At 48.7% G+C, this 18,209-nt stretch overlaps 1 protein-coding gene across 2 annotated transcripts in view; it reads right to left on the reverse strand.

The window, feature by feature from the left end:
• The window catches only part of CACNA1G (calcium voltage-gated channel subunit alpha1 G), a gene marked incomplete at its 3' end in the record, with an annotated part of 97,518 nt that overhangs the window by 62,775 nt on the left and 16,534 nt on the right, over positions 1 to 18,209 (reverse strand). For both annotated transcript variants that reach the window (XM_084218307.1, XM_084218306.1), the window contains exons 7-10: positions 17,146 to 17,956; positions 15,268 to 15,632; positions 856 to 1,007; positions 156 to 341 (exon numbers count right to left, since the gene is read on the reverse strand). In XM_084218307.1, coding sequence (XP_084074433.1) covers positions 156 to 341; positions 856 to 1,007; positions 15,268 to 15,632; positions 17,146 to 17,956 — 1,514 coding nt within the window. The remainder of the gene's footprint in view (positions 1 to 155; positions 342 to 855; positions 1,008 to 15,267; positions 15,633 to 17,145; positions 17,957 to 18,209) is intronic.

An 18,209-nucleotide genomic window follows, 5' to 3' on the forward strand; every position in this document is an offset into this window, starting at 1 on the left:
GAATTTAGGGCAGCAAACCACAGCCAGCAATGCTGCTCCTGGGACCGTTCAGCTCAGCCATGTTCTGGTACAGACTCTGTCACCTCCTCATCCCACCATGGGATCTCATCTAAAAACCCAGAGCAGGCTCAGGACAGGGACTTGGAAACACTCACCTAAAGATGAAGATGAAGAGCATCAGCAACATGCAGAAGGTGGCCACATTGTCCATGGTCTTCATGAGGACGACGAGCTGGCGTTGCAGCGCTGGCATGAAGCGGACCAGCTTCAACACCCGCATGAGACGGAAGGTGCGCAGGACCGAGAGCCCCCCGCCCTGCTGGCCCACAATCTCCCACACACTGAGGAGGACAAAAAATGCCAATGTAAGCTGACAGACAAAGCCTAATTGTAAAGGCCGAGAGGAGGGGCAGTGAAGGGAAGGTGAAATTCAGAGAGAAGGAAAGTGGGCAGAGATGTGATGCCAATGCCCGCAGTGATCTGGACTCTGTCCAGGCTTGCAAAGAGCAGAGCCCTACTTGAGTGTCAAAAATACGCCTGGAAATCAGCGACTGCAGCTGCAGGGGCAATTATAGCCTTTGCATGTGCCAAAAAAACAGAGATACTTAATTGTGCCATTTGGATCCCAGACTGTCCCAGGACATCGGGACTGATAGCTTTCTGCTAGAGCCTCTCTCTAAAATGACCATAAAATAATCCCAAGATATGTATTAGCAATCATGCCTAAGTGCATTAATTACAGAGAGAAGTGTAAAGTGTCACAGGAAGGTATTTATGCCAACTCTCCATTACTTTCTGTTTAATTAAACACCCAAATGAGGAGAAGCACACATAAAGAAAGCTCAAGGTTTGTACCTAATCACCACAATGATCCCATCAAAGATGTTGTATGGATTCTTAATGTAGCCAAAAGGACCATAAACAAGGACTTTCAACAGCATCTCCAGGGCAAAGAGGCTTGTGAAGACGATGTTGCTGATCTCCAGGGCATTGGTAAGTTCCTCCGGCTGGGGAAAGAAGAGGAGGAAATTGAAAAAACAAACAGCCAGCTCCATATCCAAAAATCACACGCGGCAAGCCCCAATACTGCAAGTGCGAGAATACTGATGCTAATGATGTGGTGAGAAAATGGTAATAGCTCACTCAAAGCCCAGGAGATGGAAGGAAAATACTTTCAGAGTGTTTAAGGTTTAGAATTCCATTGTAAATTCAGCTGGTAAATCTGGACATGGACTTCACGTTAATCAGGGCTTTAGTACCACCTCAGGAGGTTTAGGCAGAAGTGGCATGTATTGAGGCTTAATGCTTTGACATCGCCACACTGATTCTTCTTATGCAGAAGGGAAAGTCAGGCCATTTTCCCACATAAATATCCCTTTAGTGCCTGTCTTTTTATTTAGTATCTCATCAAAAGATTTGAGCTAAGATTTTTCAAAAGCAGAGATCTGAGGTGATATAACCTGAATGGTGCAAAAAAAAATCTCATTACTCAAAAGAAATCTCATTATCAGGTGGCCCCAAATCTGCAACTGAGGAAAGGCTCAATGCTGGCATTCCCGACAGGCAATCTGAAAATAGAGGTATGAAAAAACCACAGAAACTTAACAAACAGACTCCTGGTAGTCTTAGACCTAAATTAATACCTTTTATGTTTTTTTAGCATGTTTCACAGAGGGTTCCCAACAATGCCTGCAGATGCCCAGTGCTTCACTTTCCCCAACAGGTGGGCCGGCATTATTGGAAAACATATGGCAGAAGACAAAACCCGGTGGTGCAGTCTGTGGGGGATCAGTCAGTGGCAAAGACAGAATCCACATACAAGATCACTTCTCCCCGTTTGACCCCAAGACACTGTTGCAGCTGCTTGTTTCTGCTGAAAGGCTTCATTAAAATCAGGAGCTAACATCCTGCTGGCAGATGGTGGTGGGGTCACATCAGCAGCGCTGAGGTGGTGTGTGGCAGTGGGCTGGCGCAGCTCACCAAACACCTCACACACGGTGGCTGCTAGGCTCCCCTGGGGTAGTTTGGCACTGGCTGGTCTAACTTGTGGCTTTAGATGCCTGAACCATAACCATGGTGGGTTATGGCCAGATGTGCAGCCTACAGCAGCCACACTCCGAGCAGAAGACAATGTGCAACACATGCAGTTGGCTGCACCTTCCACTTACATGAAAGACACTCATGACTGGCCAAAAACTTCCTGTGACAGACCAGGAGCTGCCACACCACGCCACAGGCTGTAGGGTTTGACTTCAGATGACCCAACCCTGACATGATGGCAACCACAAGAATAGAGACCTCAGGGGCAGGATCAGCGCTTGGTCAACCATGCTCTAGAGCCTCAAAAAACGACAGTGACCAAGGGGTTCATAAATACATGCTGGCAAAAACCACAAATAAATCCATGGAGGCATTCAAATATTTGTTTCCAAGGGTTAAACTACCCAGGCCCAGCCTTTGCAGCTCAAGTTGCTCCAACCCAGCTTGAGGGTAGATGGGGACCCAAATTGGTGTGATGTTGTCTCAACATAGTAGTGAATCCCTGAGGACTTGCACAGATAATATCCCTGCACGGATATTGGCAGGAGCTTGTGATGACACAGGATAGCAAAGGAGGAAACAGCAGCATTTAAAAGAAAATGTAATAAAAAAGTAAAAAAAATAAGGCGTTGAACACAACTTATATCTCAAACATCCTTGCTGAAGAACAGATCCCTTGGCTAGAGCTTGCCAAACACACCATGCCCACAGCCCAAATCACCTGCCACTGATCTACAGCTAAAATACAAACACCGCAGCTCCCAATATTAAATTCAGCCATGGTTTAATGCTGTAATACCTATGGGAACACTCAGACACAGGGTAATAAATAGGCCAAGAACTTATATGTCAAGCTGCACCTCAGGACAATTTGAAATAGCTACAATTCTACATCGCTCACAAAAAAAAATGCCAACTCATTCATGAGTGCCTCAGTGCTAAGGCAGGCTGTGCTTTATTAGTACCGCAGTGATACAGCTGGAAAGGAGATGTGTTCCTGGAAGCTTTCCTTCTCATCCATCAGCACCACTAACCTGGACCCTAAAGGCTGACTTCCACCCTCTGTTCCCCCTCTGCAGTGGTAGAGTGAAATGCAGCTGGAGGCACAACCCAGTTAAACCCCTCACCCAACATCTCTCACAGTCACAACATCCCTTCCTCGTGGGGGCTGACATGGAAAATCCAACAGCTCTGGAAAGGGATGACATGTTATTAGCATGGATTACTGAAACTTTGGACTTCATGGGCAGAGATGTTGTTGGAATGTGCAAATCCAGATGGGAGGTGCTGGCAGGGCATAGCTGGGCGATGTGGGGAGGCAGAGAGGGAGCAGAACTTACATTGGAACTCTCCCAGGATCCTCAGCACACATTGGAGGGGCTGTGACCCCTCTGGCCCATGAAATTTCCCTCCCAGACCATCCAACTCAGGAGATATCCAACACCCAAATAGTCTTGGCACTGGCTTGTGAGGGCTATGGGTCAACCTGTGCTGACACAGCAGCAAAAAAATCTACCTGCCTCCCATTACTTCACTCCAAAAAAGCTGCCTGCCCTCCCACTCCTCCTCCACACACTCTTTTCCACTTCTCTTGCAGGAAACAGTTTTCAATATCTGAGACACTGGGCAGACATAATAAAAATGAAGAGCAGGAACTCCTGAACCAGAGGTGAGAATTAATATTCAAAAAACTAATTGGTCAAACTGGATTGAAAGAGAAAGGGAAAACATCCATGTCACCCATCCAGGAATAATGAAGATCCAGAGCAGCCTGGAGCTCTGCTGGGGTGGGTCAGTTGAGCATCTACTGGAAGCACACCCCACTCTGACCTGGCTGAATCAGCTGAGTTATTTTGCCTTGGGAAACTACACATCCCTAAACAGTTGAGATGGGGCGATGCAAATTACTTGGGGGATTTCACAGCCATCTGTGAAGCAGGGCATCCCCTCAAGACCCTCAGTCCCATTCAGGGGTCCCCAGGGCAGCTCATGAGTCCCCTGAAGCAGCTCATCATCCCTTTCAAGGGACACAGAGCTGCAGCTGGTCCATGGGGGACCCCTGCCATGACACCACTGGGATTTATTTGTACCAAGAGAGGGGGGCTGTGATCATGATCCTGCCCCAGGGAATCTCAGCCAGGCAGTGGGGATTCAGACCCTTCTAAGAATGCCAACTATGGGATTTTCATTCAGCCACAGATGTATAAAATAAGATTTTTTTATAAGATGCCTCTACTCTAGAGAAATCACAAATATGTTTGAGACCTCTTTCCTGAGACATCATTATAGTACAGCAGAAACATGATTTTCTCTCCCATGGGAATTGAAATTATCATCCCATCCCAAACAAGAATTCAAAATTTCAGACTTGGGAAACTAAGACACAATGCACAAAATCTTGGAGGTTCTTCCCTCTGTTTCAGTCCCCATTCCTTTATCCCTTTGCTCTGTACTGCAAATCAACCAAAATTAAAAAAACATAAATAAAAATTGGCTTGAAGAAGAATATGGAACATTTTGTTCCCCAGCTGTCATTGGGGAACCAATGGGAACCATTAGGGAGCTAACCCCCCAACTGGACATTTCAAACACTTCAGACAACATATTCCAATAAAGTTGGGGGGTTTTTGAGGCCAGTCCACTGAAACTGCTCCTCTCCCACAAACAGCTTCAAATGTGATAAACTGCCATTTTCTGACAATAACTGTCTAATCAAAACACTATCGACCAGCTCTAGACATGATGTACCTGAGAGACTCACTGACTCCTGGCACACAACCAGCTCCATGGATCCTCACAGTGCTGGGAGGAAAACAGCCGGCAAAATCACTCAGATTTTCTCTCTGAGGGCCGCAACACAGCAGCTGGGGGAAGTAACATCCTTCCTTTGATTAAGTGATATATTGAGGGGGGAAAAAAAAACCTTCCAGGACCACCCTAAAAAGACATTTTTCAGGAAGCAGAAACTGAGGTGCAGAGCCTGGGGTTTCTATGCAGCACAAAGCCTCTGCCCACCACCCCCATTACAGCACAGCTGCCACAGCCTCAGCTTCTCCATTAAAAGAAGAGTCTGCTAATTCTCTCATCAGTAGCTGCAGTGCCTAATTAAAAGGAAAACATCCTATGATTAAACAAGCAACACTCAGAAAGAGCGAGATCCAAGTGTAATTCAAGTGTGGTACAAAACACCAGCTCTGCCGATGAGCCCTCAGTAAATACTGAATTTTGTTTACAGGACATCTTGCCTTGCTGGACACACAGATATGTTGTCCTGGATAAATCATTCCCTGTTAGTCTTCTGTTTGTGTAGTGTCGATTTGTTGATGTACCAAACAGCACATTGACAAGTTGTGGCAGCACAAGAAATCAGAGCAGACAGGGCAGTGCTGCTCAAAAAACACAGAGCATCACTGGGGCAGCAGGAGGGCTGGGCTGGCACCCACCCAGAGCTGATCCTGCCTGGCAGGGGGCAAGAGTGGCAGCCAGGAGGGCATGTTCTCTGCACCCTGTCTCAAGGATTCAGGCAGGGCTATCTGGCACCAAGCAGGGCACTGCCAGGGGGGATGGGAGGAAGCAAGGGAAGATGTTCCCAGAGTGCATCAAGAGGTATCTCAAAGCTGGACCAGCACCTTGCCCTTTTCTGGCATTCCAAAATAGGCTGTAATGCATTTCTTTCTCTTTTCCCCCCCCCCTGTTTTTAAAGTTGAGTAGAAGCTCAATGGCAGAAGGGACATACTCCATTTCTATGTGGGCACATGCCTCTTCTCCCTGCACACAGGGGTCCAAGGTGTCTGCTAAGCAAGTGAGGCTGTGGGCACTGAGTAGGGAAGAAGGTGAGGACAGGAGCTGGGGCCACGCAAGCCCCAGGGCCTGTGCTCCCCAATTTCTGAAAAACAAGCCCTGCTGCAGTATGAAGTGCAACCAAGTGCCCTGGCAGACAGTGCCCAGAGCCTACAAGGCTTCCAACTCCTGCCTTTCTCCAGCTGTGACCCATTTAGGGCACAGGGTCTTCACCATCATCATCAGACCTGCACCCAGTGCCGTGGGTATGGCTGGCACATATCCATCCATCCATCCCACACTCCCCTTGTCCAGACAATGAGCTCTAGGATGCAGGCAAGCCTGACCTTGTCCAGCCCCTGCTCCTGGGATGCCAACACAAAAGAACAGAAGCACCCTGGGGTCTTTCCTCCCTATCTTGCTAACAGTAAAACAGAAAAACCCACTCTGTCTCACCACAGTGCAGAGCAAGGGGCGGGATGCGCAGCCAGGAGGCAGATCCCTCCTGATCCCAAGGGATATCTTTGAGATATCGCTCTGCTTCTGTGAGCGTATCCAGAAGACCATGAAAACTTCTAACCCATTCAAACTGCTGCAAGAATAAGACCTTTCTGAAATCATTACCATGGCAACTAGGAAAAATAACACAGAAAGAAAATAGCGACCTCAGCTATTTCACAGGAAACACCAACAACATTTTACTGACTCATCACTTGCAGATTTCTAATATATATACATAAGAAAGAAAATCAAATGGGTCACACAAAGATAGGATTTTCAACTTGATGCTGGTCTGTTAAGATCCTCTCCACCCTCCATGTGGGTGCAGACACACACCAGGTCCACCCCAGAACAGAAGCCAGACCACACGTCCTGGGGCAAAATGCAAGAAATTCTCACGAACAGAAGCAGCTCTTAATTAACAAAATGAGGTGCCCTGTCTTTGCCCTCTCCCACGCTCAGTTCCCCATGACTGATAGCTCATGGCTGTGTCCTCATTCAACCCACAAGCCTTCTCCATGCACTGCCCCTATCGCATCCACATTAACCCCCTGCATCAGTGCACCCACCGAGCCACGACCATCCAAAATACCACTTCAGTTCCCTTCAGTAAATACAGCTCCTGTTGGCTTGGGAGTTGCTTGTGACTTTATAAATAGAAACTCAAACCACACATATTTTCAGAAGTGACAGTCATTCTCTTTGGGGCTTCTTAAAAGGTATCAGGCTTTAACTACTGTCCTGTGTCCAGCAGAGCAAACCTGAGCCATGCTTAATCGGGGTATGATAGACTTTCTTTACTTGTCCTTTGCCAACTTGGTTAAGGAAAACAATTCAGAAAATAGCAGGATTGCAGCAGGTTTTGCTCTGCTCCTCCTGGGGCTGGAGACATGGAAAAGGACAGCGTGCTCACTGCTCAGTGGGCTGGAGAAGGACTGCTGGGATGTTCAGGATTTATGGGCATTTATTATAAGGAAATGACTTTTCAGACAAGTTAACAAGTCCAGCTACATCCCTTCACTGCATGGGAAGGAAGGATTTTCTTACAGGCTGAATGGAGGCTGAATATTTCATGCCACAGCAAGTAATGCTGTAAGAAAGGGAGGAAAGCAGCTTTCATTTCAGAGAAATCAGAGCCGTGTGCACAGGAGGGATTCCCCTTCCATCCCTTCTGCTAATCTCCTTGTCTTCCACTCAGCCTTCCCCATTCCAATCAACAAGTGTCCCTTCCCAGACCACATCTGCAGAGAGAAGGAGCTGAGTCCTGTGGACATGGAACCTCCTGGTGCAAGACCTTCCTCTCCAACACATCTTTGTTGAGGCAAAAAAACTGAATTCCCTGGCCTCGATTGCCCATATAGGGCTGAGTCCCCAGCCCCCACCTGTTTACCTTGAGAGTGGGGTGCAAATGAGGGAATGAGCCCCAGATTTGATAGAGAATTTCATTGACCCACCCTGAAGGGACCTTCCATGAACCATGGCTGCCCAGACCCATAAACAGGACCTGCAGATGACACCCTCCTGCACCAAGTCCTGCAGCTGGGTTCTCTTTATCACTCTCAGGAGGGACAGCATATATTCTTGCCTGGACTCCTTATCTCTCTCTGCTTGAGATTTCTGGATGTGTATTATTTCAGAAAATGCAAGAAAAACAGGAACCAGCTCATCCCTCTGCCCAGGTTTCACAGAAGCTTAAGCTGAACAAAAGCTGCATTTCTACTTGGTCACACCTTGTAAGTACTTAGGATTTAAAGCCCTCTATTTCTGGTTAATCTAAACCAAGTTTGAAACTTATCTCCCCATTAGGACTTGAGAAGGGACCAGGGGAGGGAGGAAATAAAAAGAGGGAAAGAAAAATGCTGTCACTGTAGAGCTCCTGCACAGTTCTGCTGAACCTGGATTTCTGATGCTGGTAACACTATCTCTAATGCTGACAGACATCCATGGGGGAGAAGCCGCTCATTTCCTAACATCAGCAAAAAACCAATTATAACAAAGAGCTGTAATCCAGCAGAGATGAGGGAAAAAACACTCAGCTCCTGCCCCCATTCCTGCTGGGGGCTGAGCAGGATGGGAATGGGCTCTGTGAGGACATGAGTGTCAGCAGGGCAGAGTCGCAGGGGCCAACAGCATTGGGACAAACCTCTACCAGGAGAACTAAGAAAAAATATGGACTGATCCCTGGGAAAACACCAACAACCAGAAGTGCTTACAGATGAAAGGGTTTGTGGTGCAAATTGAGGGTGTTCCAGATGCTCTAGCTGAATTTCCTGCATCCCACCCAAGGGAAACAACCACAATAATCAAAGAAGTAATAGAAAGAAATGCCTGGCTATCTGCATACAGCAGCAATTTTTCATCCATACAGGGATGAAGCAAGTTTTTAAAGTGCACATCATTTTTCCATTTCACCTAGCTGGAGTCTCTTCTCAATGCTGCCCGTGCAGAGATAACATGAGAGTATGGATGACAGCTGAAACAACAGCTGTAATGATGAGATCTAAGGTAGCCCAAGTATTTTCAGCCTCTGAACTAAATTAACAGGAAAGGACTGACACTTATGGTTCCCCAACAGGAAGCTGAAGAAAACTTTAGCAGGTGTCAAGGAATCTATATAGGCTCATCCCTAAAGCATAGAGAGAACTGATTTATCTGATAAAAAATAATAACCTTTCCAGTTGCATGAAATCCCATTTAATTTTCAAATATTTCAGTCTCCAGAACCAGGATAAGGTCTGCTTTGTAGGCACAGCCCATTTTTTAACGACTAAGAGGACCATGGCATTTTTTATCCCTGGAAGATCTTCACAATTGGGTCAATTAAAACATGTGAGTTTCTACAAGACCTCAGAAACCCTTCCAATCCTCGAGAAGCAGAAGAATGCCCAAGGTCCATAAAAAGAATTACCCCCACTAATAAATAGAAAACTGGTTTTGAAGTTGGTAATCCTAGCGATTAACAGCTCTGATGACTTCCATTGGGGTTGTCTCCTCCAGTCTCCAACAACAAGCCATTAATAAGAGTAATTTCTGCATAACCAGGAGCTAATTGAATACAGCACGTGCAAACCCACAGGGCACCGCATTTGCCTGCCGTGGGGGTGCCCCTTGCAGCTGGAGTGTCGAGGAATTAAGTTGATGGTAGCTCCAAGCCCTACATTGGGCAAAGCCAGCAGGCACTGAGGGAGGGAAAAGCCTCGCTGAGCTGCCAAGGCTTTGATTGCTTGGCTAAGAGCAGCTGGCACAGGGCTGGAGAGATGTGTAATGGAGTTAAATAGAGATGTGGGATGTGCACCTCAGTGGAAGTGGAGATACCTCTATAGGAAGAGAAGGCAGTGCATGAACATGAGGCCTTGTGAACTCCTGGGAAGAGCCCTGGGAAGATGGAGGTTTTCCAAGGAAAGGCTGTTTCATTGATTCAGGGATGCACACACCTGTGTAAGTGCCCTTCTAAAATAAAGCCTAATGAATCAGACTCATACAGGGAAGTATCAAATGAGAAATTTCACCACAAAGCTGGTCTGTACCATTCAGTTGGAGTGACACAGCCAGGGTACAGGGTTAAGGAGTACAGCACCAGTTTGCATCAGTGTGTGATGCAGAGAGCCCCTCGTGCAGCACCGTGTGGGACATGGACATGGGGCAGGTCTTTGAGTCCCTGCACTCACAGGAAACAACTCAGAAGAGATGCAAGAAATAACAAAAATATTTTACAAAACAAAAGGATTCCCTTCCTTCCTGACCTGGGGACCTGACACAAATCCATGCACATCACAGAAGATAAAATCTACGTGCCCTGGATTGACCTGGCATGGAGTCACAGAGGCTGGAAGGCACACAGTGCTGTCCACGGCTGCCCTATGCAGCTAGACAAGGGTGAGCTGTAACCAGTCCCCAGATCTCCCACAGCCTCCTCAGGAGGTGAACGAGCACCGGGCAAGACCTCATTTTAGGACATAGGGATGGTCAAAGAAGCAGCCTCCACACATCTGACAAATCTGCAGCTGCCATCTACCAGCAGCAAAGTGTTCAACTGGGCTTGAAACTGGTGGGGATTGAGATGCTCTTGACCACCAAGTCCTGGGAGCAAAGTACTTCTCGTCCCAAATATGCCCTTATCTTTTGAGACAGTGCTCATACAGGGATCCAGACCTGCTACTCTCCAATCTGCCCAGAATTTTGGACACACAAGCACCCTGAGACCTGGGGCACCAACCTGTCACACCCCCACTTCCCAGTTCACTTACACCTTTCCTCCATGGAACAATCCAATTTTCCTCCCACATGGAGAAATCAATCAGTGGCTGTTATGATAGCTAATAATTTCCATTTACCTTCTTCCCTGCACATTGAATTCAGGCAGACGCAGAAGTACATAAATACCATTTGGGTGACTATTATTAATACTTGAACCTGCAGCCTAATGGTTGCTCCATGCTGGCAGGTTTTCTAACCATTCACCTCCCCTCCCCATCATACTGGATATCTAAAAATTTAATGTTCTATGATGCTGATTAAGACAACCCTCTTGTTCTCAAGCCTTGACTGTTTGCATAAATAGATACTTTAATGCATTTTGCCAGCAAGGTTTCCTTTGACTCCTTGGCGCAGATGGTTGACATTTCCATGCTGCAGCAGCTATTAGATCGTAATGTTACCAGTGACAACTCTATATCATCTGTACCCAGCTCTCTCCCCTGCAGCAGAATGTACCAGGAATTCAGCTTGAGATGCTGCCATGGGCTTAGGCTGCTCCTGTCTCCTGCAGAAGGAGTTTGCCCACCTTGGCTTTGGGCACTGTGGCTTTGTGGATCCCTACAACACGCTGCTGTAGCGGGGGGTCCTCCAATGGCTGCACTCATGCTGGGAACATGTCAGGCATCGCCTCATCCCACTTCCTTGAAGAACTGCCTCCCATGGATAATGAGCTTTTCTCCTTGGGTGTTGTCCCAGAGAGTCATTCATCCTTGTCACCTCTCCAATTTGATCTTAAAAATCAACAAAAGGCTCCCCACAGGTCTGAACCAATTCTTTTTTCCTTTCAGAGACACCAGAGTTTTGGACTAATCTAGATCCAAGTCCACACAAGACCCAGGCAGGGATTTGAACCCATTGCAGCTTTGGGGAGGCCAGTGAAGGACTCTCCAGTCTCTTTCTTGTTATGTTAACAATGGCAAAACACTGCAGAGACGGCGGCTGAAATTCAAGTGCTATTTAAACAAAAGAATATGTAGGGTATAGTTCATACAATGCGAGTTCAGACAAGGAAACTCAGAACCGCCAGGAAGCTCAATGTGAACCAGATTTTAAAAACAAAAACAAAACCCCCAAAGCCCTTCCTCAAGGAAGCCCTTGCCGAATTCTTTCCCCTACTGAGGAGTCCAACATCACGCCTCATACTAAAGCCTTTGCTTTTCACTCCAAGAAAGGAGTTGGAGGAAAAAAAGGAAAATAAAAGCAGCACATTATGGAACAGAGCCTGGCTTACAGCCAGGGCTGGGGGGAAAGCAGCACAGAAACCCTCTGGTTTAGCAGCACATTTTACTCCTGCTCTATGGCAGAACAATCTTTTGCTAAGCCGCAGCTGTTTGAACCCACAGTGCTGCAGAGGCTCAGCTTCCTTAAGGCGAATCAGTCAATTGGTTCAACAGTGTATTTAAAATCCCCCTCAGTCTACCTTTAAATCACATTTATATTCCTCTACCCAAAGCTAATAGTTTCTACCTGCATTTTGCTTCATCTCTGTAGAAAAACAAGCTATTTAGCAGCCACATTAATAATCTGTGGCAATCTGGTTGTCGTTTCCCTGATGGAAAATTTCACACTGCTGCCCAGCAGCCGCAACGTGGCAAGTGCTGTGAGCACCTCACACCGCGCTGCCTCCCTCCCACTGCACCTAGAGTCACAAGAACAGCAGGAGCTGCTTTTGGATGGGTGGGGTGTGGAGGAAATACAGAATTACAACCAGTCAGGTGTACCTACAGCTCAGGCATGTGCAGGAACTATGTGGAAACAACCTGGTGTTGAGTGAGAAAGTCAGTCAGCACATGTCAGAAGGAGCCTAGAGGAAACCCATCTCTTGAAGCCCCAGCCATGTGATGGCAAAATGTGTGTTGACAATTTACTGTGGAAGGTGGCCTATGGAAAAGAACTTTGGGTGGAAGAGGAGGTTCATCCAGCAGCCCTGGCCACAGGTGCTCAGTCTGGCCAGGTTGACTGATGGGCGAATACAAATAAACAGCAAGAGGTGGGGGCCAGTGTTTTCAACACACTCCCAATTGCCACTAATTTGTATGTGCCTTCAGAGAACCACTGTCATCTTAAATATCCCAACCAGGCCTACTCTGGTTGCCTTGTCTGTTAAACAAGGGACTAAAAGATTTTTTCAGGTCCCTCCAGGCTGCCTGTCCCAAGGTGACGTGTCAAACCTCCAGAGGAGCAAACTTCTCTCCCTGGCTGTTATGAGGAGCTCAGCTCACCAGCTCCTGTCTTGAAGTCCAGGATGGTCTGGTGGTCCCAGAGCTGCTGAATCCCACCCAGCATTGCTGGGGGCAGATGGGTGGGCATCTTCCTTCTTCCTTTTTGAGTAACCTCCAGCCTGTCCTTCCTCTCAGAGAGGAGCAGCCCCTCTGCCAAGGGCCCTCTAAACAACACAAAGTTTTAACGTGACACCTTAAAATAGGCCCTTAAAATATTTACCCTAATATAGCCCACTGTACCCAGGGCAGCATGTGGAAAGCCCAAGAGGTAAATAGTGTCTAAATAAGCAGAGAGCTTAATATAGAAAGTCAGGAATCAAGCACTCTTCAAGTGCCCTCACATCTTTGCAAACATCAGTCAGTAAAGATAAATTTGACATGGTTGATCACTCACACTTTAAGAAAGGGCTCTTCCAAAAGAAAAAAATCATGTTTCAGTGTTTATAATCTCTGCAGGAAGGCCTGGTCCAGCATTTTCCCCCTCTAATTCCTGCTCTCAGAACTGTCAGATTATGAAATTGCCAACTCTAAGCCTTACGAGGTTACAAAGAAACACCTCTCTGTTCTCTGCTGCCACTTCGAGAAGATGAACTAATAAAAACAAGCTCTGCTATTCCCTCCAAATGCCTGGGAGAAAGGAATCTGGAACAGTAGTAACTTCAACATACCATTAAAGAAAGCAACTACCCACAGTGTCTGGAGTCCACCCACGCTTATCAGCTCCCTTCACCCTTGTTACCCGAAAACCACGCAAAAATCTGCCTCTTGTCGTCCAGATGTTTGCTGGGACTCACCACTGGCCAGGGCACAAACCAGAAACCTCCCTCCCCGCTTTTCCCAAGGCAAAGAATTAAGGAGTTGTGTTGCACTTAAGGTGTTTGACGATGGGATCTTACTCAGCCAGCCATCCCCAGCGAGGGGGTCCCCCCCCATGGGAGACCACACCAGCATCTCCCAAAAATGCTCCTGGTAAAGAGGAACAAGCTTTGACAATCTGCCCCTTGGGCAGTCACAGCAAAGACACCATAGATCTGCTTTCACCCTTCAGCCAAGGGAGGAATAAAAGTGTTTATTGGTTTTTGTGAACCACCTCCTCCCAGCTTCTTTGGGATAATCTTCCCAAGATTATTACATAAAGGTAGAATCACTCAAGCTTCCCTGCAGAGCTCCCACCAAGGGCAGCAAATGAAGGTGAAACCAGCAGGGCTTTGGAGTGCACCACTGTTTATCATGTACTAAAAACAACACCTAGCCAGCTAGACTGCATCAGGGCATCAGGGGAAAGGTGCTGGCTGGAAGGGACACATTGAGCACAGCCACGTCTCCCTGGCACTTGGTCACTGAGGCATTATTGCCACAGGGTGACAGGGGAATTGGGAGTTGATCCACAGCCACCACTGCTTCCACTGGAAACACCTCTGCGTGCAACCCAGCAAACATGAAACATGCCAGGAAGGGAGAAAAGGGGAGTCACGACATGAGATGCAACGAGCTTCTCAGCCAAGACTGATGCTGGCACAGGGGTGGCTGTGTCCTTCTGGGAGCACAGAGCTCTGACATCCCAGGAGAAACAACATGCTCGGAACTCTCAAGAATGGGAGGGGTTTATAACGAGGTTTTGCAGCGTCCCTGCATCCCCACGCTTAAATTCTTCACCCCAAAGGAAGTATGCACCTGCAGCCCCAAGACACGTGCTTGAGGCAGCATCAAGGGCACCATGCCAGGCGGGCCCTAGCAGCAGCCAAAAAACTCATGCAAGGCCACAGCAGGCAAAGCCTCTGAACGCAGAGTTCTTGTCATGGAACATCATGGAGATGTTTCAAGAAGAACATGGCAACTCCTTTTCTTAATGATTATATATAGGGAAAGCTCTGCTAGGTGACAAGCAGTGAGAGGCTGGAGCACAGGCACTCTCTTGCCTGCAAGGACTCAGATAATTGAGCAAAGGAATAGCCAGTGATGAGTCTATTTTGGACTCATTGTGCTGCTGCTGAAGTGTTCACTGAGGAGGCAAAGCCATTTTTTACCTCCTCTCCAAGGAGTGCAAATGCAATAGAATTCCCTGCCTGCAACTGCACTTACCCCAGAGCCTACAGAGCCCCACAGCACCTCAAGCACTGCCAGGCTCACAGTGACCTGGTGGCAAAGGACTGCCTCATCTCCCTGGTTCCCTCACCACAGACCCCAGCACCACCTGGTGCTGCCCAGGGGGCAGTGGTCTCAGCATGGTGCTGGCCATCCCTGGTAGGGCTAGGATGCAGGAGCTCAGATAGCCAGGTACCGGTCAAGGTGATTGCTGCAGTCTGGAAGCACGCTCAGAGGAAAAAGCCTGTCTTATTCCATTCTGGGACCCTTCCCAGCGCATTTTAATGCCTCTCACCACAAACCATCTCACCAGCAGCTGAATTCCGACTTATAACTCCACCTGCAACCCCTCTGCACCAGGAGCTTCCAGGACAGCACTCACCTGCTCATGGTACTCGATCCCCATGCTGAGTGTGTTAATGAGAATGGCCACCATGATCCCACGGCCGAAATATTTGCTGTCCACGATCTTCTGGAAAGTCTCACACACCACGTGCCAGAAGGCCAGCACCAGATGGGCTCTCCTGGCCCGGGCTCTGCCCCTTTGTGGGTCCCGCTGGTCGCTGTATTGCGCATCCTGTGTGAACTCGTAGACCCCCTCACTGTCTGAGTCGGCCGTCTCATTGTCCGACAGCTCGGCCTCGCCCGCCAGCGCCGTCAGGCAGTAAGGGCAGCTCTCGGGGCTGCAGGAGCCACCATCCAGCTTGGTGCAGGGGCTGGAGATCTTGCAAGAGCTTTGGCAGGGACCTGAAATGCCAGCAGAGCAGGGAAAGGGCAACTCATCAGCTGGGACTGGGGGCTGCAGGAAGCAACCCCCACTCCCTGTTAGCACCAAGCCTTTGCCTCTGACATGACAGGCATTTCCTAATGGGAAAAGGGCTTCTGCTGGGTTAAAACCTGGGCTCCCCAAGTGCTTTTTCTCTGTTTATGAAGCTCTCTTTGCTGCCCCCAGACAGAAACCACCCCAGCCATGGACCCTGAGTGCACCTCATTACATCTCTAGCCATTATAGGAAGGAGGAAGCAATCCATTCCCCCGGTCCTGGCAGGCTCCTGGCTGTAATTATTGGGAGGACTATTAGCAGCCTTCTTTCCTGTTCCCTCTGCTGATGCTCCAAAACCACGAGCTTCCCTCTCCACACGCTGGCCTTGGTGGCCGCGGCCAGGTGTATCCTGGGTGAAATACCAGTGGGATATTCCCCAAAATGCCCACCAGCTGGCTGCGGGGAGAAAGGCAATGCATGCACCTGACTCCTGCATGGCAGCAGCCAGCAGTGAGAGTGCGAACCCTGCGCTAAACCAACTCAGAGCCCAGTTCTGTGTGTTCAGTCCCTGGGCAGCACTGGGCTGGGGTCAGGATTTGATCTCTTTCCTGCACAGCTCCTGGCTGGAAAGGTCAATGCCATTGCAGTGGGGTGGAAAAGGCACTGACTGCCTGGGAAATCTTGGCCAGAAACACTTCTTGAAGGCTGAGAGTGTTTGGACTAGACGGGCCTGAACTCCCAAACTTCAGGATGTAGAGGGGAAAAGAAAAATATCTTAACTTTCTTGGACTGAAGATATGAAATCCCTGATCCAAGAAAGATGCATTCAGTGTCTGACTCTTACAGGCTTCCTGAGCACATCACAGATTTTTAATACTCGGCATCTGTGATTGTCCTTGAGCACTCACACAAAGCAGACACTCAATCTCCACGAGCCTTGTGTCCCACAGGAGCAGAGCTACACAGTACTCAGGCGCGTGATAGGACCCAGATCTGGAGGGTGTCCAGCTGCAAGCTCTAGCTGATTTTGGGAGTACAGGATTTGGGAAGTGCTCCCTGTAAATGGTTTAGGAGTGGAGGGAAATAATGGAATTTTGTCCTAACATTTAATCTAAATCCACCCTCTGCAAAGTTTAAAGCCATTCCCTCCTTCCTGTCACTACATGTCCTTGTCAAAGTCCCTCTCCAGTTCTCTTGTACTCTTCTTCTAATCTATAAGATGGGGATTGCAAAGAAAATGGATTCACTGAAAACCCTCATATGCCTTGGATTATTGTAGATATGAAGTCTGGGATGTTGAAACCTCCCTCCTAAATTTGGCTACAAGAGGCATTAGGTAGGTCATAATATTCCTATTCATCCCACCTGGAAAGCCATCGCCTTTCTCTGTAACATGGACTGAGAAGAACCCTGCAAAAATTCAGAGAGAGAAAAAAATTAGGACAAAAATTGTATTTCTGGAAAGCAGCCCCAGATGTAGATCCAACCCCAGCTCACCTGTGCTCTGTGTCTCCAGCAGCTTGTGCATGGTGCTGTACGGCCCGGGCGGGATGTTGAGGCTTGTCAAGGTGCTACTCCCAGCACCCACCGCCGCCTCTCCCAGGTTCTTCTCTTTCAGCATCTCATGGGAGGTGCTGGAGTGCACTGTGGGGTACACCTTGCTGCCCACTATGTTCTTGGGGATCCCTTCTTGGCTTGGCAAGCCGAGGCTTGGCTGTGTCAGGGATGACCGGCAGCGCACCGGCTCAAAGTGACAGTCGGCATGGTAGATGCTGTGCACGGACTCAGTGTTGCTGGGAGAGGCACTGGGGGCCCCCAGGGAATTGGGCGCTGAGGGAGGGAGCATCAGCCGGTTGGTCCCATTGTGCAGTGAGCTAGTCTCCACATCGCTGATCTCCGGGCTGGCACGGGGCGCTCGCAGGTTTCCGTTGCCTAGGTGGTAGTGGTGGTGGTGATGATGGTGGTGGTGGATGAGGTGGTGCACAGAGGATCTCTTCCTGCTCCGGCGCTTCCTGGTGTGCCGCTCCGCCCTCGCCTTGCTTGTGGGGCTGCTGAGGAAGCCCATCTTCACACCTGCTGCCCTGTAGGCCTTCACCAGCTGCTTGCTGCCCTTCCGGGCAATGTAAACCAGGTACTTGAGGAGCTCATCATAGCAGCTTCCTGGCTCTGAGAAACTGGCAAGGGTGCTGGCGTTGGACAGGTAGCGCACGCGCTGCTCCTTCATCAGCTGGCTCTCGCGCTGCTTCGTCTCAGAGAACTGTGTCGCTATCACCACCAGGCACAGGTTGATCATGAAGAAGGAGCCCACCTAAGGGGACAGGGGACATCAGGCACCTCAGTGCGGCCATGGCACCCCACAGATCCGCTGGGGACAAAGAGTGGCACACCCCAGCCAACCCCACCCCCCGTGTCAGCCAGCAGGGACCACTGGCTGGGCTGACTCACCCCCCAGGCTCCTGCTGCAGGGACTCCCACACCAGCCCTCCATGGAGGACGTCAGAGATCAAAGACAAGAGAAGATTATTTTGACAAAAATCTCTTGCTCTTTTAAGATGGTGTTT

This window comes from Fringilla coelebs, assembly GCF_963513975.1.
Source record: "Fringilla coelebs genome assembly, chromosome: 19".
Lineage (NCBI taxonomy): Eukaryota > Metazoa > Chordata > Aves > Passeriformes > Fringillidae > Fringilla > Fringilla coelebs.